Below are 27,214 nucleotides of genomic sequence, written 5' to 3'. Positions count from 1 at the left end.
TTAAACTGAAAATGAAGATGCTTAAAAATACCTTAAATAGATATGTTCATAGTCCATAATTAATAGATTAAGTTAGAATAATGATTCACAGTTACCATTGAATGGCACATCATTATTACAAATAAAGATATATATTTTAATAACTAATTACTTCTCAGTTACTAAGGCTATCTCTGGATTATTTGAATACTAACTTCATTTTTTCAGTAATCCGCTCCCCCTCCCCTCCTCTTCCATCTCACTGATAAACCTTTACTGCAATCCCATCCCCCCTCAAGTGATCAGATCCTCTAATCCTTCCCCATGCTGATCAGTGATAAGTAAACAATAATATGCAGACCATATAGTTTGTCTGAACTAATTTATCCCATTCCCACCATTTTCCCAAATGCTAAAATCCTTGAGAATGCCACTACTGTATTTTATTCTTTGTTACAATTTGCTGCAGGTTTGTCATGCTTGAGAAGATTTAATTTTGACTGCTGGAAATGTGTGTTAAATATTATTTGTCTTAGAATTCCCTGAGTCAATTAACCAAAAGTTTCTTGAGATGGCACTTTTAGTACCATATGGATTTTTGAAATGAGTAGTAATTAAATAACCTGTATGGTTCTAAAACTGCCATATTTATTCACAAGATGAAAGTTCTTAAATGTAATAATTCTCCAGGTTTACAGATTACCTGGCCCAAGATATGTCTCAAATTATCTTGATTATCTAATTGTCCAGCTGCTGACAATTAGACACAGTTGGAGTAGCTGGCTGTGCTCAAGCTGCTGCTAGATCAGTTTGAAAAGGAGGAGATTTCAAACTATGATGAATAAAACAGTATGTTTCTCATGCTGAAAGAATACTTTACAAATAATAGAGTATCCCCAGAGAGAAGAACCCATGCTAAACATATAGTTATTTATAAGGGAGTGGGTTGCCAATCAACCAAATGTTTAATAAACACAATTTGGTCCTGCCTATATACTAGGACAAATCTAGCTAACACTAGGTTAAAAACATAGTTTAGTTCAGAAAGATTTTCCTCTCTGTGTTATAGTCTCTTCCTCTAAGGACTAGGATTTCATTTGTGTACTGTGTCACAGCACTCATCTAACCTATGAAACGGAACCCATTAAGTTTGGTTGCTTAATACCTGACTTTGATTTGGTGGGAACCAAATTGTTGTAATTAGGTTAAAAAATTTCCTAGACTCTTTTTTTTTTATATAAACAATTTGTGTCTCTATACATATAGACAATACCAAACTATGTTATACATCCATACTTAAACATGCTGTTTCACAGGCCCAGCAACGCATTCAGGTTGGACCCTCTCCCATCAGCACATGACAGAGGGCAAATAACTCTGCAAACACATGCTTAACTTGAAGTACGAATAGTCTCATTGAAGTCAATTAAGTCAACAGAACTACTCACATGCATAAAGTTAAGAAGGTGTATAAACATTTACAGGATTGGGACCTTATTCAACAAATGTTTATCCTTTTTCATGAGTTGACTGTAAAAAGATAAGCATTTTCTTGAATTTATTTGTAATTTGAAGTCAAATCATTTCTGTCAATAACCATGACCCACAGCTTGCTCAAAAACAGTTGCAAGATTTTGATACAGTATTCAGAATTCAAGTTGTTATGGACACACAAGTTGCAAGTTGTGTTTCTGTTTCTTGTTTGGAGGAGTAAGAAATTTGCTTTCTGCCATATTCCCTTAAATTAGGCTTGTCAGAACTTGATTTTTTGTGTAATTGACGGATATTATCAATTTTTATTTTTAAGAATTTTTACTTTTTTATCTATTTAAATTTTCACAGTTGCACAAAATTGTAGGTTTTAAATATTTCTTTGTCAATGTTTATCGATTTAAATTTTCACAGCTGTAGGCAACTATAGGAGGAATCAGAAAATTATTTAATGACACCAGACCTTGAGATTCAAAAAGTTAAAGCTTTATAACCATTAAAATACAAACTGTCAACCTCACATGTCAAAATATACAAAGTAAATGTCCTTAAATCAAATGCTAATAAGTTCGCAAGCAGCATTTTTTGTACTTTGCCTATCTGTAAATTTTGATTATCAACGATGGAAATATTTTTTAATCAGTTTGTGTGTGTATAGGGAAATCAACATTTACTGATAAGAATCTAATCCTTTCAAGCCTACTTATAATGTGCTCTTTTGGTAAACGTTCCTGATAATAAATTCACCTGCAGAAAGCATAAACACAGTTGAAACAAATTCAGTTAAATATTTGAAAGATTGTTTGTGGAAAGTCTTTGTATCTTGTGTAACAGAACTATACATTGCTTTAAAATTGATTTTTATGAGACCATAATTCCCCTATGAATGTGAGAGTAGGATGACATGGAGGTAGGTAAGAAAGGCCTGGAATAACAAAGAAAACTGCAGGTTTCAGAGTGGTAGACATGTTGGTCTGTATCAGCAAAAACAACAAGGAGTCCTTGTGGCCCCTTAGAGACTAACAAATTTATCTGGGCATAAGCTTTTATGGGCTAAAACCCACTTCATCAAATGTATGGAGTGGAAAATACAGTGGGCAGGTATAAATACACAGCCATATGTGTAGAAGAACCTATGTGGATGAGCCTGTGGTTGACTTGGTATGTTGGGGGAACCTATAGCTTAGGGACAGGAGGTCTTTTCTTGGGTGTTGCTGGTTGGCAGCATCGGTGGGACTTGGTGTCTAGGTATAGCTATATGGGTGTGGGTGGCTGTTTGGCTGTAGTTACGTACTGCTGGGTGTTGCCGTGCGTATGTGTCTGCGATATGAGTGCTATCTGGCCTGGGGGTCTGGGCGCTGCAGGGTGTGTATGACAGACAGTCAGGAGGCTGATGGAGTGTGGGGTGGGAGCTGGTTGCTGCAGGATGTGGTGGGGACGGGGTCTGGGTGGTGAAGGGTGCCTGTGTGAGGTGGGAGCTAGGTGCTGAAAGGTGTGTATGGGGCGTGTGCGAGTGGGAGCTGGGGACTGCAAGGGGCGTGTGAGGGAGGTTTCGGGGCTGGGGTCTATAGGTCGGTCTGGGGGCTTTTAGGGTGACCAGATGTCCCGATTTTATAGGGACAGTCCTGATTTTGGGGTCTTTTTCTTATATAGGCTCCTATTCCCCCCACACCCTGTCCTGATTTTTCACATTTGCTGTCTGGTCACCCTAGGGGCTTTAGACAGGTGGGTTTGGAGGCTGTAGGGTGTGGTGCGATTCTAGGAGCTACGGGGGGGTCTAGGCACTGCGGGGGGGGGCAGTGCTCTGTGAGGGGCAGCGGTAGGTCCGCGGATCTCACGGCAGTTACGCCCCAGTTACCCGGTTATGGCAGCGGTCCCTGAACCACAGACTGACCTCTCGCTCCTCCCCACTGCCGTGACTACATTTCCCAGAAGGCTGTAGGTAGTGGAGTGACGTCGCCGGAAACATATCACGCGTTCCTTCCGGTTGTGCGTGAGTACCGAGCGGAGCCGAGACCCAGCGGAGCCTGAATCCCGATAAGACAAGATGGCCGGGCTGCCCCGCAGGATCATCAAGGTAACTACCACCCCCACTCGGCCCGCCGTCCCGGTCCCCCATATGCCGCCGGCCCCCTGTGCCGGGCGCAGAGCGCCGAGTTTCCGGTGAGCGGGGCAGGGTAGAGCGCGGGGAGGCGGGTTCAGCCGCTCCGTTGACCAGGGGAGCCACGGGCAGGCCCCGCCGGGCTGGGAGCGGGTGGGGCCCGTGTCTGTGGAGCCGCCATTTGTCTCCTACCCCCGGGCTGCGTGAGCGAGGACGGCGCCGCCGGAGGCCCCGTGCGGCGGCGAGAGGAGCGGCTGCGGGGCCCGGGCGGAGTCTTGGCGCTGCTGCTGCCGACGCGGCGCGGGGAATGAATGAACAGGTGAGGCCGCGGCCTGTGCGCCGCCTCTGGGCCCCGGGAGCGGCGTTAGCCACGAGCCCTGCATCCGCCCGCCGCGGCGCGGCTCCCCTCCCAGCCCCACCCCGGACTCGGGGCCTCTGGCCCCCCTCGCGGCAGGAGACGCTCAGTTACTGCGCAGAACGTCCTGGGCTTCTCGGCGGGGCCGGGCCCGGCAGTGGATTTTACAGGGGGCTGCACCTTCTGTGACAGCGGCAACGAGGAAATGCGGCACCAGGCTGAATGAAACCGAACGTGCTCCAGTGCGTCGTGCGCCAACATCCTGCTGCCACCCGCGTTTCCCAAGGAAAGATTGTGATACGCACCATTGAAGCCCATCTTCAGCCTCGCAATTAGGGCTTCCTGGTTTGCGCTAGTTGCGATTTGTTAATCTTTTGATGACTCAGGACTGACTGTCTGAGGAAATAAGGTTACACCAGTTACGATGACTGCCCCACATAGGAATGGTTAACGTGTTGTCTAGACTGTTTACAGTATCTGTGAAGTATGTGTTTTGCTTGAATTTTATAAAGGGTTTTTTTTTAAATAAATAATCCTAGCAAATTAGCTCTTTCTGCATCTTTAACACTTAGAGTAGGTCTGAAATTATTTTCGTTGTCGATGCTTCTTCCTAACTGGATGGTAATTTGTAGGTAGTGAGCAAGATAATTCTAAAATGAATTTCTCTATGCAACTAGTGTAGTAAACAAGTAATCTTTAAACTGTATATTAATTTGAAATGTCAGAACAATGAAGACCTCTTGAATTCTGGATATTTGGTGTGTGTACATCGAATTGTATACGGAATAAGGGTTTAAAATATTTTTGAATATTGTGGATATTGTAATTAGAGTTCTTTCAGTAGTAGTTATATAAACCAAGCAGTGTGTTAAATGATATCTGCCTGACTTCTCAATTTGTAACAATACATTCATGCAGTGCAATGTGAATCCAACAAATTTCTTGGATCACACTAATATGATGTTTGCTAAAATATGTAATATTACTTCAGAACTACTCTAGTTAGTTCAAACCACTGAGTACTCTGAGTCTGGTAAACTTCTTTGATATCAATTTATATAAATATTGCAGCAGATGGAAGTGAAATCACACAATAAAAATTCATGAATGCAGCATAATATTGACCTGATATAGATCTATCCCCTCTTGTTAGTACAACATAAATATCCTTCTTACTACCTACATCTACAACTCCAACTTTTAGGCAGTGATGTGATGAATAACTTGTTAATTTTATAGAACTAGTCAAGTAAGGTCCATTAGGTTTGATGGGAAATAACACTGTTGTTTCCTGTTAAATTGAATGAATGTCATACAAATAATTTATAATGCTGTGAAGTTGTTCTTGGCTGAACACACTGAAAGTTTGCAACCAATGCAAACAGCAGAGAACAGGCAAATTTGCAAGTTAGATTGTCTTAAAATGAAAAGTTGCATAATAAATAGCTGGGATAATGAAATTAGAATAGGAAAAAAATCACTAAAACTATGCAAGGGTATTATTAAGACTAAAGTTTATTATCAATTTCTTAATGTTTACAAGCCATGTTGAGAATTTTTAAGGACAAAACTGTATTCATACAATTTGATTTGTCACTCATTCAGCTATCTTAATGAACAGAAAACACTGGAAATGTTACTGAAATGTGTAAGGGTAGAATATTTAGTATTACAAAATGTAGTGGAAACCAGTTATTGGAGTTGATAAAAATAGATTTTGATAAAAATCGGTTTTTTATTTAAATTGACAACTTGTTAAGGCCTAAACACATAATCTAGTACAATCCTATAAATTAATCACAAAAGATAAATAGTACATATTTGCTATCATGTTTTAAAGAAAGTCTAATCGATGAACTGGTGGAAGGCACTGGCAGAACATCTAGAATCAGAATTTGTTGAGTGCTAAATCAGCGTTTGACAGCAATAGCCTCTTCTGCTGGTGTAGAGATTATTTTCTTCACTTGTTTGTTCAATTTAGTTTAAATAACTAGTTCATTCAACTCCCAGTTAGTTGCTTAATTTTGAGAAAGCAAGGAAGCTACTTTTTCTCTTCCAATATGTGAATAAAAACTAGGTGTGAGGGGATGAAATCTACTAGATCTAAAATCTTGAAGGAGACCGTAACCAGATATAATTGGTTCAACTCACTAACTACAGTTAAACTGATTTAACAGAGTATTACATGCAAAACATGTTTTGATGAAGTTTGTTTCCAGCACATTTAAGAGAACTTTTTTCTGGATTAAATAAAACTCTCTCATTTAAATATATAAAATGTTTTTGTTCATTTTTAATTGAATGTTCATCCAAATAAAGCTAGACACATCACAAATGAAATAATCATCTAGTAAATAAGAAATGCAGTATTCATCATTCTCAGATAATAAAACATATAAAAATTAAGCATTGGAATAAATGTAAATTAAGCCATATAATTGCTTAAATAAACGTGTAGTATAGTGTATCCTCCTGGTTAACAAAAAAGAATAAAAATTAGTATAAAAGCTTTATTTAATTGTAAATAAACATGTTTTAATTGTTACCAACCAGTGAAAATCACTTTTTCCCTAAAGAAAAGGTTAAAGTATAAATACAAAACACAATTAAAATTGAAGATTTAAATAAGTGTCCTGCTTGCTGATTAAAATCCATGATTTTAATTGCTTGGCTTTAGATAAGCCCACACTGTTTGTTATGGAGAGCTGCAGCAAAAGCTCTATAGTTAAGCTGAATCTCCCATTATGTTTCAGGTGGCTTTGGATTCACCTCTTTATCTTCACCAAAAAATAATGAAACTACCTCTAAGTCGATAACAGGTTCATCTCCCTGAGTTTTTTGTCTTCTTTTCATGAGTACTTTGAAGCAAATAACACAACTTGTTTCCAAGGTATGGATGGAAGTGTGACATCTAGAAAAGTATCCCAGTGCTTTTTTGCCCCTTGCAGTTTAAAACTAGACACTGAATATTTGTCTGATTTTTTTGGGGGGGGGCTGCTCGATCTTTTCGAGAGTGGTAATTATTAAGAGAATAATGCACGCTTTAGGTTAAGGATATAGATAAATATATATGCCTCCATAGACTCCAGAGCTTTTGAATTTTGGATTGGTCATTATGGATTGTAGTGGTCCATTTTGTAATGTCCATACTGTGCCTTGGAATGGGGGTGTCAGACATACAGCCTTTGGGTCACATTTGGCCTACATGACTAAAATTGTGCAGAGTCTGTTTATTTTTCTAAATGAAAGTTTCTGCCCACCATGGTTGCAGAGAGAGATCCTTCCCAATCTAAACTGGTTGTGTCTGCCTGACTCTGCAGACATCTGAAACGAATAGCTATGGTAAATTCCAAAAGCCAGTGATACTTGAATGTCAACATCAAATATTCCATTGCTGATCGTTTTGATGGCATAGGAAAGGGAGTGGGAGTGAAGCCCTTGGTGGTTAGATTTTGGAGTTGCAGGGAAGCAAATGCAGAGAAAAGAATAGAGGGAAGACAGGTCAGAGGGAGAGAAACTGAGAAGGTTGGAAATAGTGGTGGCCTAAGGAAGAGCTTTTTTTAACTAAATGTGGGTGTATGAATAAAAGTTTAGTTACTAAATAAAGACTCTATTCTCCCCTTGATATCAGTGGAAGGCTTGCAAAGATATCTGTGGGAGATCTGCTGTGGATTGAGGAGAGTATGAAGTTCTAAATGTATGTTCTGGCTGATGGGCCATATGGAATCCAGCCCTCTCTTCTGCAGGGGATTGACCTTGTTGTTGTTCTGGTGTCTTCAGGTTGCCAGGGCAAGGTCTTACTACTCTTTAGTCTGCTGCTTCATGATTTTGTACAGGCTGGGTCTCCTCCAGCAGGAGGGAAACCTGCCCCATGCCTCCTCAGCAGAGGACTCTGCATGCATGTGGGTCTTTGTGCTACTCCAGTAAAGGATTTTGGAGGGTAGCATAAAGTGATTTAATGGGACTACTGCCAAGTATTAATGTATTATAGGGGGTAAAATTGGTTGATTTGCTGTATGTGTGTGCACCAACATTAATTGGGAGCACTGAGTTCAGGCAGCAGGAGAGACTGGTCTGTTTGGGCCTACACAATGGGGGTGGGAGACAAGGCTGGATGGGGTATAGTTTGAGGCTAGTGTATTTCAGCTGGGTGGGTAATTTTTTCAAGTCCTGAGCTGAAGACCTTGTTTATTAGAGAAACTTGCACCAGAATAACTACATTGATGCAGTGTGTCGGCATTAGGGAGTTCATTAATGTAAATGGCACATCAGTGTGATTTAATTCAGTGAATTTAATTGGAGTAGTGCATCTGCATTAGAGAAATTTGCACTGGTGTAACTACACCAGTGCATCCCATCCCCGGTGTAGACAGGAACTCAGCTTCATTTTCAGCTCTGAGATAAGATGTGAAAAAATTATCTAAGTTATACTTCTGGGGAATGGTCCTCAGTGTGGTCACTTTTGGTAAAGAGATGTAAAAGACTATTTCCAGTTACACTGATCTTAAAGAACTGTTTTGCTACAATGCGGTAATGGCAGGTGTACTCTAGTGCAGTTAAGAACTTCGCAATCTTCAGCATCACTGGTATGGTGGTGATGAGCCTTAGGATAGAGTTTTGGTTTATGATGGTTTATGATGGTTCTGCAGGTGATGGTAGGTGTCTAATTATGGATAGTTGACCTTCACTGTGTGCATTCATACGTACATTTCCATGCTGACATTTTCTTTTGAGAAAAGTACAGCATTCTGTCCAGTGATTCTTTCTTAAAAGTAAGTAATGGAAGTTTACAGTCAACTCAGATGTTTTTTTACCTACATGTTTTAAAACTTGAGAATATGCCGTATTGTTTTATTTTACTTGCTAATATCTTAATACCAGTTTGGTTCATATCATACTGTGCTGGCTATGGCTACTTTTTCTTCATGGGCCATTACCTATGTATCTGATAAACTCCTTTTCTAGACTTTGTGTGTGAAAATACAGAAGATGATGTATTCATATATCAAGTCCGTGAAATAGGTCTACAGTTGTAGCTCCTCAGACTGCTCTATCCCAAAACAGGAACACTCTTTTCCCATCAATGTACTGTTATGCTCATAATTAGATGAGTGCTCTCCCTCCGCTGTGCGTGCCCCCTTCTCTTCTCTCCACCCCCCCCCCCCCCACTCCCAACACACACAATTTACCTCTTTACCTGGAGACAATCTGCCCTGGAGAGGGAGAAAATCCTATTTTCCCACTCTGATAGAGTATGAAAAAATGAATGTTCACTCATGTCATGCAGCTGGCTGTAATGTCGTTTTTGTTTTCTTGTCCACATGCCATATGCTGCTTAATTTTAACCCCAACTGCTCTCTAACCAGCTGTAGTTTCCATTCCATATACTTCAGTTTAACTCTCCAACTGTGTGATGGAGTTAGATAGTGGTAGAACATCTTAATTTACTTTATTCCAGTTTCTTACTAACCGCAGGCAAATTAACATAAATGTATCATATCATAAAAGTCTTAATTCAAACAAGTCCTGGCAAAATAAATGGTTTAATGTTAATATCGATGCTGTAATAAGATATGTAGATGGGTGGTGATTACATTGGTTTACCAGTGTATTGACTAATTAAGGTGAGGCAAGGGGAAATCCCCAGGCAGTTATGCTCAAGTCAGTCATGTGCACATGGGAAGGAAATGGTGGGAAGCCAAAACTGGGAAACAGGTCCATGACTTGCATGAGGATAGCCAGGATGAAATGGGCCTGTGACTCAAACTGAAATCGCAGGGAGAAGAAAAATGGGTCTGACTCAGTGGGGGAGTCAATAGTTGAAGGCAGGGTAGAATAAAAGAAATGACCTCTCCTGCATGGTTGGCAGGTGAGTGATTAATTTCAGGTTCTTTAAATGATCACTTGACTAATCTCTGATTACTGGCTAAGACTTGCTGCTTCGATTTCCTTTAGAGAGCAGGGATCACACCTAAATCTCAGCTAGAGAGCAAATATTAAAGAAACAAACCAGTAGGCATTTTAAACTAAAAGCCATTTCTCTTCATTCTCATCGTTCCTGCGTTCTAACCCCAACTATTTGCATGGCATCTTCCAAGTACTAAATGTCATCCTTACCACTCTTGCAGAAAGTGAAATTGAAGAGACCCAGTCTTGAACAATGAGTCAGTAATATTTTCCATTTCAATTCAGTTAAACTTTACAATAAACCTTTTTAAAAAATCATAATTTTCAACAGCAGTAGTCTCGAGAACCTGACACATGTGCAGCTTTAATAACAGGCTTATGTACACCAGTTAATTATCATATTTTAAACTTATTTTGGTAACTTACACAGATCTAGTTACTGCTAGCTTAGACCTGGTCTAAACACAGGTTCTACCATTTTAACTAAATCAGTGTCTAAACAGACTTTTGTGGGCACTCTGGTTGAGCGCTTGATATTGACTTGACTGTAACTTGTCTCTTTGCCATTTTAAGAGTGCCCATTTGAGGTTCACTGATGTAACTAAATCAATTCCTAAATTAATTTGATTATATCAGTAGAATTTTTGTTGGTAAACAAAGTCTTTTACTATAGATATCTTTTACTGGATATTTCAAATGTGTGCTAGGGAGGGACGCATGCTGCTAAATCTTGATCTGGAGTTTGTTTTAAACTTCTACTAAAAGGTAGCACATCCATGTACCATTTAAAGTGTTTTAATTATGAACACTAATATAAACTGGAAACAAATCTTATAAGGAATAAGTTTAAAACATTCACTTATTTTTGAAAATTGGACTTGTATTGGATGGGTTGTGACAGTGGGTTTTTTTTTTGTGGAAGTTGTTGGAACTATTAATTTTTTTTGCCATAAGATCTCCCTTTGACTGTAAAACAAAAATATAACAAATCCCTTTCAAATTTGGGTGAGCCTTCTTGTCATAACTGCCACTCAATATGTAATGAAAGGAGGAAAAATGAAAAATGGCTCTCTAACCACCTTCTTTGTAGATGTTTTTGCTAACTACATAGTGGCTAAGTGACTATTCACCCATCAAAGCATAACATTAAACATAGTGAAACCCCTTTAAAATAGGTGTGAGGCTAAACAGAAGAGGTGAGATCAGTGTAGAGGTAGTGGCTTAAACTCTTGTGGGGGGAATATGTTCAGAGTGAGGAGAAAGGATCCAAGAAAAGAACCATGAGGAGAACCAGTAGATGAGGGGAGGAGCCATTAAAGAATGAGCCAAAAGATAGAACCAGTAAAACACAAGCAAAAAGCCAAGAGGGGAGTGTATAGAAGATGAGCGCAGTCCGTAGCTACCGAAACAGGCAGATTAAGGAATTCTTGTATTGTAACTCTACACTATTCCAGGTTTTCCTGAAGATGGGAAAACATCACAGATAACTAGAGTTCTAAAATTGTTGGAACCACAGAAATTTGTTAAATAGATGCAAGTCCTAATACCTTCACGATAGTTTTGGAAAAAGTTTGTAGCTTTCTCCTGATGTGTTCTATAACTTTTAAAGCAGTATCTCTCACTGAATGACAACAAATGTCCTTATGCTTCTTTATTGCCAAAATGTGTGGGAAGGAGATAGGAATGTGACCATTTCCCCGTCAACATATACAAGGTCCTTTTAATTAAAAAAAGAGACTCCTTAAAGTCTCCTAAAGCCCTCCTATTCCATGTGACACATTTTCTCTTCAATCTTCTAAATCAGTCCAGACTCTCATCAGGTACTCCTGGGGTAATTCTGCACCACTGTGCATGTGCAGAATTTGTCCCTTGCAGATTTTTGTTTCCCTGTAGAAAAATGACTTTCTGACTGAAAAGCAAAGGGAGGCCATAAAAGTGGTCATGCAACCCTCCCCAGCAGTATGTTTCAGGTGCCCAGGACAGCCAGCAGAGAGGTAAATCACTGTGGGGTGGGGGCAGGACTGGGGAAGACATGGCTGGTGGCTCCTACCCTGTGCTAGGCTCAGCTGCTAGTCCCTGCTGGGCCGGGGAGCACTGGACTTCCTCTTCCCCTGCATGGCAGTTGGGGCCGGGTCAGACCCACTCCCCCGGCTGTAGGAACTTCTGCAAACCGCCCTCTTCCCCCCCCCCCCCACTCCCCCTCCCGTGCTTCCTGCACCCATCGCCCTTCAACTGCAAGGGGAGGGATCCTTGTACAGGGAACTGCTCCCTCATCCGTCCAACTCCTGTGCATCCAGACCCCCTCATACCCAGATCCTCCTGCCAAGGGTCACACACCCACAGGCCCCTCCCCCCCCAACTAGCTGCACTCCCCCTGCACTTGGACCACCCCAGTGAGCTAGCCGCACCTGGATCCCCACCATACTGAGCCCCAACCAGCTGCACCTGGATCCCCAGCATCTGGACAACCCCTCTCCCCCAACTGAACCATCCCACACCCAGAGCCCCCTGCTGAGCACTAACAATCTTCACTTGGACCCCCTGCAGAGTCCATTACCACTGCACCCAGAACCCCCCACAAGCCCCTGAGCATCCAGATCCCACCCAGATTGCCCCATACAGAACCCTCTCACCCCTTACCTGGATCCCCCACACACTAAGCCCCTCGACACTTGAGCCTGTCTGCCCACACCTGGGTGCAACCTGGCATGGAGGGGCAGGGCTCTGGGGTGTTTCTCCCCTGGCACGGAGGGGCAGGTCCAGTCCTTGCGCTGTGTCAGGGGTTGGTGCAGCCTCACTGCTGAGTCAGTGTCCCAAGGGGAGGAGGAGCTGCACATTGATCTCCCATCTCTGTGCAGCCAGAAGCCTGTGCTCCCCAATGCCATGCTGGAGCCTCCACATTTATTTGACAAATAAAATTTGCAGAATTTTTGCATTTTTTGGCACAGAATGCCCTCAGGAGTAATCAGTCAAGTGAGGGCTAGAGCTTTCACTTTTCTCTAGTGGCAGAACTACACTAGTGTAAAGATATTTTAGAAATAGTTTAACATGAATTTCCATTTCAAGTATAATTATTAGTCAATATGCCATTGTGTTGTACTAGCCTTTGCCTACAGGTTGTAACTTATTTGAGAAGGTTTGTTTGGCTTAGCTTTCTTTTTCTACAATATGTATACTTTGGCATTTTATAATTTTCCTTTATCATTATTTGAAACTGATTGCTTGAGTTGTGGTCTTGAATAAGAAATTCTCAAAAGACTTAAAGGGCTGGTAAATGACATCCAAGCTTCTCAAAAATGATGCTTTTGTTACACTTTGTGTATAGATAGTGGCACAATATTTTTATGCAGATCACTGCATCATCTCTTCTCTACTAGGTTCTCCAGTACTGGTGTCCTGGTGATGATGATGGTGGTGGGTGGGGGAGGGGATACCTTATTTTACTCTTGCTTTTTCACCAAGCTTCATTTTGCCATTTTTGTTTTTGGTGGCAAAGAAAGATGCCTGCAGATGTTCAATTTGTAATGAGCTATCACATCCTAAGAAACTGGGTGTCTCTTGCTTGTATGGCTCCAAGGCATCACAGCAGTTTGAGAATCCCAGTTTTTTTTCAGGTCTGTTAACTTTTCATTTTTTAGTTGAGAACAAAGCATCTGCTTCTGTGGTCTCTTGTCTAGGTAAGCCACTGTTCAGCAAGCTCCAGCTTTTCTCAGGATATCCCTTTTATTCTCAACGTTCTTCTCTTCAAGGCTGCCTTTTTGGAAGAACTGTTCAAGCTCAGCACTCTTAACCATGCTCCCTCCCCCCAATATGATCTTCTCCCTCTCTACCCACTCCCAAAAAAGAAAAGCCAACTGCACTAATGAGGGAATCCCCATTCTCTTCTGCATGGCAACCTTCAATATTTTTTACAAATTCCTTGACTGCCGATTTAAAATTAATGCAAGAATTCTGGCAACAGCCTTTTTTTACAATCACAGTATTTAAAAAAAAAAAAAAAAAATCTGTATGAGGATTAGCAAAACTCGGTAGCTCTAGGATGCCTTTATAGTATTATAAAGTCCCATGATATTTAAATAGGAATTAATGAGTTAGTGTGTTTGGATTAAACTAACCAAATGAGGAAATTGACATACTTCCCTGAATGAGTCAAGAGGATTTCCTACTGTAGGGTATCTGTAAAGTCGGATTTTTACCTGACAAGTTAGTCACCTTTTAGCTTCTGTTAATCTTCACTAAACTTTTTTAATGAAGCCAATAAAATTATTAAATAGCATTTTCAAAGCCTGTTCTTTCTGTGACTTAGTTTCCAGTAGGCCTCAAAGAGCCACATTTTCTAGGTCTTGCTAAAACGTTTTGTTCCGAATTGCTAGATTCCATTTCTGGCTTTCAGTGATCAAAAAGCTAATTTTGTACAGACATTTATATTGGGATTTAATGTGGTGGTTTTTTTTGTTTTTTTTTTGCGGCCTGCCTGTAAAATCTTATATGTAAGACTTTCCTTAATTTGCGATATTGTGGATCCCACAATATTAGGCTTCCACCATAATTTTGTCAGCTGCGCAGAGCTGGATAGGAACCCTGGCTGCAGACCCTACATATTAATGACAGTAATATACTTGCAGCAAAATGTCTGGTTACCACAAATTAGCAGGCATAACATAATACTTGAGTATTTATATTGTTCCAGCAATTTTTTCTTAAACGAATGGGTCTTCTCTGGCTTTTCCAAATTACTACAATTAATAAGGGTCCATTATTACTTTTCTGCAACTTTGTGTCTCTTGTCTGCAACTCAGCTGCAATTATTTGACAATCATCCCATGATTCAAGTAGGGCCTTAGTTATATATTTTTGCAATAACAATAGCGAATACTGCATATTTTTTTCTATCTTGTCTGAACTCCCTATTTTATACATGAAGTATTTATTTAGGCTGAGATTTTTAAAGATACTTGATGGGATTTAGACTCCTGACTGCCTAAATACCTTTTGAAAATGACTTAGGCTCCTAAATCAGTTAAGCATTATGATGCTGAGCCCAGCAATGTCTAAATGCCTGTAAAAATCTTGGTCTGAGTCTTATTTTTCTGTGAATAAGTCTGATGTCTAATAAAATTTTGTGTTAATTCTAAATATAGGACTTTCTTAGGTCCTGATCCAGTAAAGTACATAAGCACATGCTCCAAGTTTTTGAGTAGTTTCATTGATGTTATTGGCACTAATCACATGCTGAAGTGCTCTGTTGGATCAGGGCCTTAGTGAGTTGAATTTAAAGGAGACTGGCAAATACTTAAAGTGGGGCATATCAAATATCCTTTTTTTTTCAAATGGCAAGGACAAGAAGGGCATTCAGCATTTGTTTGACAACTTTATTTTCCAGTCACTTTCCAGTTCCCACTGTAAAAGGGTATTAAAATACAAGCATTACCATGCCTTTTATAATTAATTTATGCAGCATTCTCTAAAAGGTAATGATTAATAACCTTTGTTTTTTTTTTAATGCCTGGCTTCATATTCCAACAAGTTTGTGTGGTATAGTGCCTTGCTCGGGTGTTTTGTTTAAGTATGAGAGCCCAGAAATCAGGGTAACAAGGGACAAAATTTACTGTACTTAGATGCTGCAAAACCTACCAGTGTGGTGTCACTACTCCTGTGCCTATACCCAACATTTTGCTTATCTTCAAGGAATTTAAAAGCTCCACAAGGCAGAAAGCACTTTAATAGGAGCTTTGCTGCTGGGACAGCAAACATTGGGTTAACAAGCAGAAGAGTCTGCAAGAAATATATGAAGTGCATAAAAGTTGTACTGATGTAGATAAAACAGTTATAACCCCCCTGGTGTGGGCATAGTTAGCACAGTTTTATTGTGTTTATACCAGTATAGTTTATTCTAGAATGGGAATAGCTATCCTGGTGTAAGACATCTCTCTACTGGAATAATTGTATACACATTAGGGATTGTACTAGTATAACTATATTGATCTAAAAATAATTCCCACACCCTTAACCAAAGTAGCTATAGTGTTACAACTCTCAAGTTCAGACCTGGCCAAAGACTACAGCCTGGTTTGCAGCACATGGCTAGGTAACATAGGCTGCCTTGCATCAACCTAGCTGTGAAAGTGTCTTCACTTAAATTTGGCTCCTGCCGACATAAGTGCCTCTTTGTGCCAGTTTAGTAATACCACCTCCCTTAGCGGCAGAGGCACAATCAGTGCGGCATCAGTGTAGACATTGTGTTGCTTACATCAGCTGTTACTGGCTTTCAGGGGTTATCCCACACTGACAATACAAGCACTCCCGGTGAGGTTGTGCACTACTGACACAAGGAGACAAGTGTGTGCATGCAGAAGCGATTTAATAACTATGGTGGCTGTATGCCAGAGTAAGTTAGGTCAACATCATTTTGTAGTGTAGACATGGCTTAAGGCGATGTCTTCACTGCTCTTTTCCCCCTCCCCCTTAACACACGCACACATAGGCCTTGGCTACACTTGGGAATTCACGCAGTGCTGTGAAGCGCAAGTGTAGTCGTGCCGCCAGGGCGGCAAGAGAGCTCTCGCAGCGCTGTATGTTCTCCACCTCTCCGAGGGGAGTAGCTTGCAGCGCTGCAGGCTCTGATTAACTGGCGCTTTACAGCGCTGCACTCACTGGGCTCGGGAAGGGGGGGAGGGGCGTTTTCACACCCCTGAGCGCAGCAAGTTGCAGCGCTGTACAGCACGTGTAGCCAAGGCCAAAGTGTTTGAAGGGTGGTGGCGGTTGTTGGGGATGTGTGTGTGTGTTTTACATAGCTAACTTGCATTAGTTATTTATCTTGCTTTAAAATCCTAGTGGAGACCAGGCTGCTTGATGTAGCTAGGTGAGGTCAGCCCCAGGTGGGGGTATAGTATTGATCTTGCGTCGCTACCTCCTGGTTTGTAAAAACTAGCTGTCCCTGGTAAAATCCTGGTAGATATAGCATGATAACTAATGTGAATTAGTTTTATTTCTGTTTAAAACAAAAAACAACCCCCCTTTTTGGCAGTGAATACATAGATAGCCTTACATCAAATTTATGAAGCAGTCAATGCTTTCAGTAGGTGAGGTCTAAGCCTGGCTTTTCTCCCCTACACCTGATTGGCAAAATTTTGTTAATGAAAGTTGGAAAAAAATCTCAACTTAATGAACACTTTTGTGAAAAGCTTCCCACCATTTATGCCTAATTACTGTCACTCAGAGCTTTAATCTGGTGGATATACCAAAAAAAGTGTTAACTGTTTCTTTCTAGAAAAAGACAAATACTACATTTGTTGATACAAAATAAGTAGTAGTCATATAAAACATATTTAGCCAGAGATTAAGGTCATGAGTGTTATATAACATAGCAGGGGTTTTTAAATATTTAAGTAACATGGTGGTATGGACTGTCTGATCTGGGTACTTTTTTTCTCTTCTCAAGTCTATTTTCATTTGACTCTTAATTTAGTTTTTCTCATTTTGTGGGTATTATCTGCTTAATCATAGCTGATTAAAAGTGGTTTTAACTGTGATCTTTGAATAAAACATTTGTATTATCTTTGTCTTTTTATAATATGGCTTGTAGCAGGTTTTTATTTGGCAAGTGCTTTACAGCTAATTACTGTATGAGATAAGTAAACTGATAGTACTTGCCTTTAATGATTGTGGTGCTTTACTTTCTTTGTGATCTGATGCTTTTCTATAAATGAGGTTTTTCTGCTCAAAGTAATGGATGCCCTTTTGCTCTGAGAAAGACACCTGTGTCAAAATGGTAAATATAGCCTTTAAAGATTAGTTTCCTTGTTAATTTAATAAGTGTATTTTATCTAAACAGTACTTTGATGTACTCCAGTACAAAGAGGCACATCCATCTTGCTGATTTGCAGCTGTAGTAGTGCTTCAGTCTTGGGGTTATGTTTTGTGGGCACCCAACATAAAATATTTTATAAATGTCATGTAGTGTGCACTGCATAAGCTTTAATTCTTGTTGTACAAGTTGTTTTACTTTTTATAATTTTCTCTCCCTTATTGTTTTGTGAACGATTCAGAGGGGAAATAGTGAAACTGACTAGATAGAAGTAGCCAAACACACAAAGTAAAGGAGAGAGAAAATAGACATTTTTCTTTAATATTTCCGTTACAGTAATCTTAAATATGGTAATAGTTACAGTTTCAGGGTTAACTACACCTTTGACCCTCTCTTGGGCAGAGCTCGCTCGCTCCTCTCTCCTCCCCCTCCCCCCCTTCCATCCCTCCCTTCAGATCAAGGTCCCTCTGTACCTCACTGATTTTTTTCCCCCAGTGGATCTGAGCATGGTCCAGCATTTGTGGTTAACCTTTCTCCACCACTGATTAAGCAATCTTCACAAAGTTAAATCCACTTAGTTTTAGGGTAAAAGCATTGCATAAAAAAAATATAGAAAACAATGAAAGTTCCTACGTATATTCTAAAAGCTTACCAGAGGTCACGTTGCGCCCCCTGTCCAACATAAGGCTCTGGTATATATCAGTCCGTCAAATCCCTCAACTTGGTCTGCTCTCCTGGTTACCAGTTTGTGTCTGGTTTCAGATCCAGAACCCTTTGGATAGTATAACTGTTCCTTTATCAGTTTGATCTTTTGATCTCTGACCTCCTGTAACTAGTATAAGTCAGTGGTCCTTTCCTCCCCCGGAAAGCTTCAAAAGGCTGTTTTTTTTTTGTTTTTTTTTGTTTTTTTCCTCTGCATTAATCGCCCCTTAGGGATTCCAGGTTCCACAGGTTTTCACGTTTTAAGCATAAAATAAAGATGCTGCATGTATTTGCAGTATCGGTAACAGAAGTAGATTAAACATGCTTTAACACAAGGATGGGTTTCTCTTTAAATTGATATACCCCATAACCGTAAAGCTTTCTTTCAGTAATGCAGAAGAATGGAATTGTGCAAGTTCAGTCTGATAACTTAAATTTGGTTTATGGCTATGAATACATTGCACAGATGTTTGTTTTATTGAATCATTCTAAAGTCCTCTCACTACTACATAGGAAAACTTGAACATTGCATATGAAATAGCTCTTCCTTCTGATTCTTCGTTTGGTAGGCATTTTTGTGTAGTGCAGAGTGGGAAGCACTTTCCTCAGCATAATGGTGGTGGGGTTTTCCTTAGAGTTCTCTGTAGCAATCCATCCTATTCATAAGTTCATCACTTTTTAAGGCCGGATAGGATCATTGTAATGATCAGTGTGGATTTGATTTAAATCACTAGTCAGGAAGACTCGATTTAATCATAGTTTTCTACATAAAAGTGCATTCTTGTTGGTTGTAAGAACCTTAATATATATTCTTCACAACTCAGATGTACGTTTCATTTTTAGAAGGTACACACTATACATTTTTAAACAGTGATTTATTTTGGAAACTTTTCAGATTAGTTTTACAGCTATATCAGAAAATGACTGGTTATTTCATTTACCAAAGGTAATTGAAGCAGATATTTATGAAGTCCACTGGGAGGTGAACTGTCTCCAATTCAACAGGTTAATCATTAATATTTGGAGGATTGTCTTGCTATGCTGTATTAGGAGGAGAACATCACCAGAAGACATTTAAATTTTTATTTAACTTCAACATTAAGTATTCTGGATTTTTTTCTTCAACAGCAAACATATAATATTTTAACAAAACAAGCATATGTCCCTCGCTTTTCATATTTATCTTCAGACTTCTTCTCCTTGTCCATATCTATTCCACCCCCAACAATCTTCTATTCATTGAACTTTTTGAAATTTTGCACTTTTAGAGAGATAAGGGATTGATTCTGTGTACACAAATTTGCAGAGGACAATAGAGTTGAAGTCTGTTATTTCTCACCTCTCTATATTTATTTAAAAACATTTTTGCTGTTAACAAGCATGTTACCTCTGGAGACACAAATTCACAGTTTGAGAACTACAAAACTAAGCATCTCTGATGGTATCTTCTAGACTGAACACTGAGTCCCATTGGGTAGGTATGTATATAAATAATCTATACAGAAGACTGTGGAACCTCATAAGATTGGGTCCCTAATCCATGAACTATTGGAAATCATTTACAAATCTTAAACACTACATGAATATATTGTCTCGTACTATAGAATTAGAATTTATAATCCTTATTCCATGATGAGATACATTATAGCTCAAAGATATCTTAATTAAAACCATCTTTAGATAGGTTTTTCCTCAAAAAGCATTTTATCAAAAAATCAGATTTAAATTAAATGTTTTTTTAAATTATTTTTTCTTTTAAAAAAAATCATTGTGGTGTGTTTTTTTTTTTTTTTTTTTTATCCATCCTGGTAATGATCTGGTCTGACCTCCTCTATAGCACAGGCCATAGCACTTTCCCAAAATAATTCCTAGAGCAGATCTTTTAGAAGAACATTCAACCTTAATTTAAAAATTGTCAGTGATGGAGAATCCACCACGATGCTTTGTACATTGTTCCAATGATTGATTACTCTCATGCCTAATTTCCATTCTGAATTTGTCTCGCTCTGTGTGATTTTTTGTTTGTTTGTTTTTTTTCTTTTTATACTTCACCTAACATGCAAAGTCATTTTCTATGGTTTTGCATAAATCTACTTAAAATGACTATTTGGTATCCTGGTACAAATTTTGTCTAAATACGTTTGCTGTGTTTTAAATAGCTTGCCTTTGTTACACCATGACTCTTTCTTCCTCCTCCTCCAGGAAACCCAGCGCTTGCTGGCAGAACCAGTCCCCGGGATAAAAGCAGAGCCAGATGAGAGCAACGCACGTTATTTTCATGTGGTCATTGCAGGTCCACAGGATTCCCCCTTTGAGGGTGGGACATTTAAACTTGAACTATTCCTTCCAGAAGAATATCCAATGGCAGCTCCTAAAGTACGTTTCATGACCAAAATTTATCACCCTAATGTAGACAAGTTGGGAAGAATATGTTTAGATATTTTGAAAGGTAAGTGTCATCCTTTCCACTAAATACATTTCTCTTAATTCATCCTTAGCAGGGAAAACTGACAATTTAGATATTAAAAGGATTACAAACTTTTTTTTTTAATTTTAGCTTTCTCACAAGGCTGGCTTAAATGGCTTTAATCTGAGAGGAAAACGCATTAAATCTGGAGGTGGTAATAAAGAATGTGGTATTTCATGAATTTGCGTGTCATTACTACTGTAAATCTGTCTCTTTAGATAAATGGTCCCCAGCTTTGCAGATCCGTACAGTTCTGCTATCAATCCAGGCTTTGCTAAGCGCTCCCAATCCAGATGATCCTTTAGCAAATGATGTAGCAGAGCAGTGGAAGACCAATGAAGCCCAAGCCATAGAAACAGGTAGTGTATCACATAAGTTGTTACTTTCGTATTTGTGTGAAATTCTATGAGAACTAGATTACGAAGGTGTTTTTATTTTAGAACTTAATTTAAAACTTGGCCTCTGGTTTTGTGCTTGTGACTCACAAGAACAATTGTTTGCTTGTGCAGTTGATAGCCCTGAATGCAGGTACAGAATCAGAGCCAGAGTGGAGGTCTTTCTTTTCTGAGGATCCACTTAGTTTGCGTGTTTTACATTGCTAAAAGTGCAAGAGTATTTGACTGAACTCTTATTGGGAAAGAGAAACCATTACTTTCTGTACTTCTAGCCATTCCTTGTACATCATGAGAGATTCTTTAATAAATGGCAGTTTAGTTCCACAGAGCTCTGCAGCATCTGTAAATCTGCTTGTGTTGCAGGCTCTAATAGAATGTAGTTTCTGTGGTAATAGAATAAACAGGCTGCATTACGCCTTCCCATTACAGGATCCTCTGCAGCCAGGCCATCTGTTCCCAGTGAATCTTGTGGGCTTGGATTGTGACTAACATTCCACAGCTAACATGCTTATATTTGTGAAACAGTGACATAAAACTTAATTTAAAATACTCAGGTATCTCTGCTTAACAAGCTCGTCTAATCAAAAGTTTGGGAAATGGAGTATATTGAAATGAATAAAATGAGATTTATTTCACTTTAAGAGTGTGCTTCTTTTTTTTTTCTTTACAGCCAGAGCATGGACTAGGCTATATGCCATGAATAATATTTAAATTCGCTCTGAACATCAAGTGTGCATCACTTCTCCTATTCTGCCAAGACCTCTTCTCTTTTTTCTTTTGTTTGCATTTAATGGACACAGTCTTAGAAACATTACAGAATAAAAGCCCAGACATCTTCAGTCCTTTGGTGATTAAATGCACATTAGCAAATCTGTGTCTTGTCCTAATTCACTGTTGTAACGCATGAGCAGAGGCTAGAAATATCATCTGGATTGTTGTGAAATTGTTTAAAAGCAGTAGCACATCTCTGCTTTGAATAACTTTTTCCATCATGATTTAAGTATAAGCACTGTGAATGAAGGTAGTCAGGGTTAGCTGCAGGGTTTTTTGTTTTAATTTTGTGTGCTCCTCCTCTTCCCTTTTTTTATGGTGATGCTAAATGCATTGGTTAAAGCAGCTAACCAGTTACACTTTAGGATATGCCCTCTAGCCAAGTCTAACTTAGATGCTGTAGATGGACAAGCTTGATTGTTTGAACAAAAATGGGAACATTAAACATCCATCACCTTCACTAATAATATTGTGATTCTGCTGTCAAGTGTAGAAACCTCCTTTCAAGAAAAAGCTTGTGACCATTTTGTATGGCTTGTCTGGAAGATCTTCTGTAAATCTTATGTTTTAGTAAAATATTTTTTGTTATTCTACTTTGCTGTTGTACAGTTTATTTTGCTGTGGTTTTCATTTCTCTACTGTGACAATTGTATTTAAAAAATTGAAACCAGAACAGAACAATTTGTCATCTCCAGTCTGACAGATTAAATAGTAAGAGGAAGAATTTTCAAATTCCCTTACTTTGGTTGCTGCTGATTTGTATTACTAGCTCATGCCACAGTGTGTTCCTAAATTGGCTGAGATAGTACAAAATTATATTAGTAGCTGATTCTTTCAAAATGAGCCTCTGATAAGTATAATTTATCACAGTCAAAGGTTTGACAATGCATTAACATGTATATACATAACATCTTATGTAACATTAAAGCAGGAGGCTAACAGAGCAAATGACAGCAGTAACTGGGTAAATGTGTCACTTGTCTGTTTTGTGCTGATTATCAGGTATTACACTATGCTCTTTAATTCTAACTCGTGTCTCAAAAAAAGCATATAAAACACCAGTGTACAATACAGCTGTTACAGACCAGCTAATCAGTCGATTGACATTTGCTAAGCTACTTTCAACTAGACCCAACTGATCTTATCTATAAGCCTAAGTAAGCTAAATATCACAAGAAAGGTTTATTCATTTGGAGGAAGTAATAGCTTCTTGCTTCCTTGCTATTACATTTATAATTTTTTTTGTCTCTCTTGGAAGCCCATTTTAATTTCTTCAGTTCAACTTTATATCCCTTTAAATGCTTTCTTTCTTTGTTTTTTTTTTTCTCTTCTTTCCTCCACCCCCACCCTCCAGGAATGTTTTCTGATCTCTAAGCTTTCAGTGTGGCCAGTCTGAACTGTATAAATGACAGCCTACAGTGGGAATGTATGTCTTGCAATTCACGGTGATGGTTATGTAGTCCGTTGGTATTCTCTGCCTCCCACACTCCTATTCTAGTATCATCTGGAGTTTCTATAGAATGTGGTGTATTTATTGTGCTCTTATGTAAGATGAAGATTATCTATTAAAGTTACATTTTCAACATACAAATGCTTTCAGTGACTGGTAACTGGTATTGTCCCTCAAAGTGCACTGCATAGTAACGTCATAAAACTTGGTTCAGAATAATCTAGTTCAGCACAAGATTAAGACACTTAAAAAGCTGGGTTTAAAGTTAGATTTCCTTATTGGGTGTAGTTTCTCACATCTGTGGCTTGCAGCAGATCTTGTGTCTTATTCAGGTTAAGTAGGCCTCTTTACTGTAACTAACAAATCAGGTTTTTTGTTTATTGATGAACATTTGTGCAGTTTAGTTGGTGAAATTCTCTTGCATGTCATTATTTGGGGGACTAGTTAACTGAGCATACATCTACCCTTAATTGTACAGTAACTGATTTTTAACATGGTAGATGGCTCTTCTGAACTCTTCTAAAATGAATTTAGCTAAAGATACACTTTAAAAAAACAACACCCTTTTAATACTACTACTGTTCACATTTACCAATGGATGCCTTTATTAGCATACTCTGAATATGTAATTGAATGGAAAAAGTACTCCTCCAGTCAAGCCATGGTAAAGGAATGGGGAGTGCAGTAAACTTCGTTGTGTGTGTATATAGAGGTGCCAATGCATCCCAGGTTTTTAAAGATTCTTAATGAGTCTGGAATGTAGCTGAGAGATCTACTGGTTGAGTGTTGAATAGCTTCCCAACCTGCTTTTTCTCTGTGCAGTTAGACAATGTAAAGCTGTGGGTAAATAGCTTTGATGTCTACAGATTTAAGTTGTTTAGAAGGACATGCCCTTAAATGCTTATTTTAAAAACAATTGTAGATTCTAAAAACTTCACATGGCATAACTTCAGTGATATCCACCATGATTGTAAGAATCTGTAAGTGGACTTCAAGTCCACAATAAATTAAAGCAAAGTAGGATTTATGAAAATATAATTTTATATTACAATAGTCACTTAACATCTGAATCTCATGCTTTTAATGAAGCTTAAAATGCAATGTCAGATATTTTCTGTCTTGTATCAAGTGATGCTTGCAGATATTTGACTTCCTGACTCATATTTGAGAATGTTTGAAGTTCTTAGCTCATCTGTATAGTTGCCTGAATTATCTGAAACCAGATTAATGGAATTTATTTTTCAAATGGTGGTTGGAGATGCCCCACTATGTTTTGTTATCTAATGTTCATTCCATCACCTCTAGAATTAAAATTTGCCACAAGTACAAGTGTGGTTGCCTTACCATAATGAGTACTAGTTAGAATTGTTAACCTTTGCAGAAGAATTACAGTAAGTGTTTCCTTTTATAGCTTTCCTTCAGTGCTATTGGTGCTAAGAGCTAACTGGCCTGAAAGCCTAAACAAGAGTTGAAGCTATATTTTACAGATGATGATTGTGTAGGTAGAAGGCATACATTGTAAACCAGACCCTACTTTTTTTTTTTTTTTTTTTTTTTTTTTTGCAATAACTAACTTTAATCTAGGTCAAGGAAATACACTGGAAGGTCCTTTGTTCTTGCATTTAACATTCTGAAATCTGAACTGTCATTTTTAAACATTTAGCCATGATTTTACATGGAAATGAGGTTGTGTATAAATCACTTAGAACTGATAGAATAAATGTCTTGGATATTAGGTGACTTCTGTAGCCTAAAAACAGTGAAGTGTTGCTTCTATAGCTTTCAAGAAAGCGTATCTCCAACACATTATGGTTACTGTAAAACATCTTAATGGAATAGTAAAATCGAAAGTTGTGAAATTTCCCTCAATGTGTGTGTTCCTACTTGGAATTATTTTGAGGGTTACTTTAAAATAAAATGTGTTAAACAGAACCTGTCGTGACTGTAACGTAATGGACACTTGAAATAAAAGGAAGCGTGATTATTCATTGCATATATACTGAGCATCATTTGAAAAAAAGTGGTCCCTTTTGTAGTATGACCATGGTATTGTTCAATTTCAGTGGTCTTTAAATGTCTGTGCAAAATAAGAAAATAAACTTTGACAAATTTTTAAGCCCTCCATAACTCTTGTTTTCCATTTGCTACTGCTTTGTAATGGGAAGAAAAGTAAACCATTCTGTCCAAACCTCAGACAAATATTAAACTGTTTCCCTGGTCTTGAAAAGTTGTTATTCTGGTTTCTTGCACAATATAGGAGTTTTAAATGCTTTGGAAGTGTAATTAAACTATCCAACCAACATTCCTAATTGCTTACTGTAAAAAAATGTTTACAACACCTGTAAAACACTGAGGTGTTAATATAACTGCATGTGTCCACCACAGGTAATGGACTTCAGGCCATAAATACAACTCCTCCTATCAAAATGTTCAAGATTTTCCTTGTGACCACTTAATAATGCTGTAGCACTGCAGTTTGTGTGAAGAGTGGCATACAGTATCTAAACTGCTTTATTGCTGATGTTTGCTTGCTTGTTTGATGCTGCATCATCTATAGTAAGTAGCAGCCTGGACTTGAGTGGAATGAGTAATGATGGCAAATGAGGGCTGATGTACTTCGTTTGTTCAGTGCTTGGAAAAAGGAAATGTCATGACTGCAAAAGTTAACTCTTTTAGCAAAACACAATTACTCTGGTAACATGCACTAGTAAAGGAAAATAATATACCTAAGGTAACTAAACTCGTAGACCTAGACATCTGTTGGTAAGAAGCTGTCAATTTGACTAGCCACAGAACATCAGCTACTAGAGGAGGCATGTTCATAGTAAAGAGTTGAGGGATTAATTTATGCAAATTTTGCTAGAAGTTAGCAGATGACATGAAAACACAGTTGAGGGTGGGTCTTAAATATGAAATAAAGATATCACTAGAAGATTTGTCACACATAGGTCTCTAATTGTGGCTGTAGCACCTGCAGAAGCATTCCTACTACAAAATTGTTCCAGAACTTGCATTTTAAAACAAGTTTCTTGCCTCTAAGGTTGTGGAAAAACTAAAGTGATGTACCTTCCTGAGGCTGCTTGTTGCACTGGGTTAACTATAAAACATTGATACCAGTTTAGCTGTTGCATTGCTGTGCAGTGTAGTAGCAGGTGCACACACAATTAGCTGGGTGTCTTGGTCAACCATCTCCATCTTCCTAGGTGTCAATCCTTCCCTTGGATCCTATGATGACTTCAGTCCAGTTGTTTGTACAAATGTGGGCCATCTTGAAAATTGGAATATTAGGGCAAACAGTATAAAAAAAGCCAAGAAATATTGAAGGGGTTCTAGTGTGAACTCCTATAGCTAACCATAAAAACCTCAGCTACTGCACACAGGAGCCTGCCATGCCTGAAGGTAGGTCTGCCTTTCTATACTGTACTTGAGAGCCAACACTCCAGCAGCCTAGAGAGGGAGGAGCTAAATTAGATGGGAGCAACTGCTGCATCTCAGTGTGTATGGGGGGGGAGGAGAGAGGAGCAGTCCCTATATCAAGGCTTGGTCACTTAAGAGGGGGGTTTTGTGCAACTAACCCCTGGGGCAAGACTTGAGATGGTACTATTTCTTACCCCCTTATTGACTAACAGGGTGACAATGAAGCCTGTATAAGTAAGGAAAAATGTTTGGGAACCTTAACTACCAGCACAGCTAGATATAGGAGTTGAACCAAGCCCCTTAAACAAGTAGCAGCTGATTATACAACAGGTTTAATTGCCCTTGAGAGGTTCACATCTTTGAATCAACTGC

The 27,214-nt window shown here is 38.9% G+C and overlaps 1 protein-coding gene across 2 annotated transcripts; it reads left to right on the top strand.

The window, feature by feature from the left end:
* The first annotated feature begins 3,400 nt into the window (after nucleotides 1–3,400).
* Nucleotides 3,401–25,418, top strand: UBE2N (ubiquitin conjugating enzyme E2 N). Of its 2 annotated transcripts, none has more exons than XM_054028019.1 (4): nucleotides 3,401–3,547; nucleotides 20,545–20,791; nucleotides 21,028–21,168; nucleotides 21,875–25,418. In XM_054028019.1, the coding sequence occupies exons 1-4, from the start codon at nucleotides 3,518–3,520 to the stop codon at nucleotides 21,913–21,915; spliced, it is 459 nt and encodes a 152-aa protein (XP_053883994.1). In that variant the 5' UTR covers nucleotides 3,401–3,517; the 3' UTR covers nucleotides 21,916–25,418. The 2 variants fall into 2 exon arrangements, with proteins under 2 accessions (XP_053883994.1, XP_053883985.1); XM_054028010.1 differs by lacking the exon at nucleotides 3,401–3,547 and adding an exon at nucleotides 6,731–6,816.
* The last annotated feature ends 1,796 nt before the right edge of the window (nucleotides 25,419–27,214 follow it).

This window comes from Malaclemys terrapin, chromosome 1, assembly GCF_027887155.1.
Source record: "Malaclemys terrapin pileata isolate rMalTer1 chromosome 1, rMalTer1.hap1, whole genome shotgun sequence".
Lineage (NCBI taxonomy): Eukaryota > Metazoa > Chordata > Testudines > Emydidae > Malaclemys > Malaclemys terrapin.
Note: the sequence above shows the minus strand (reverse complement) of the source record. Positions and strands in the feature narration are given on the sequence as shown.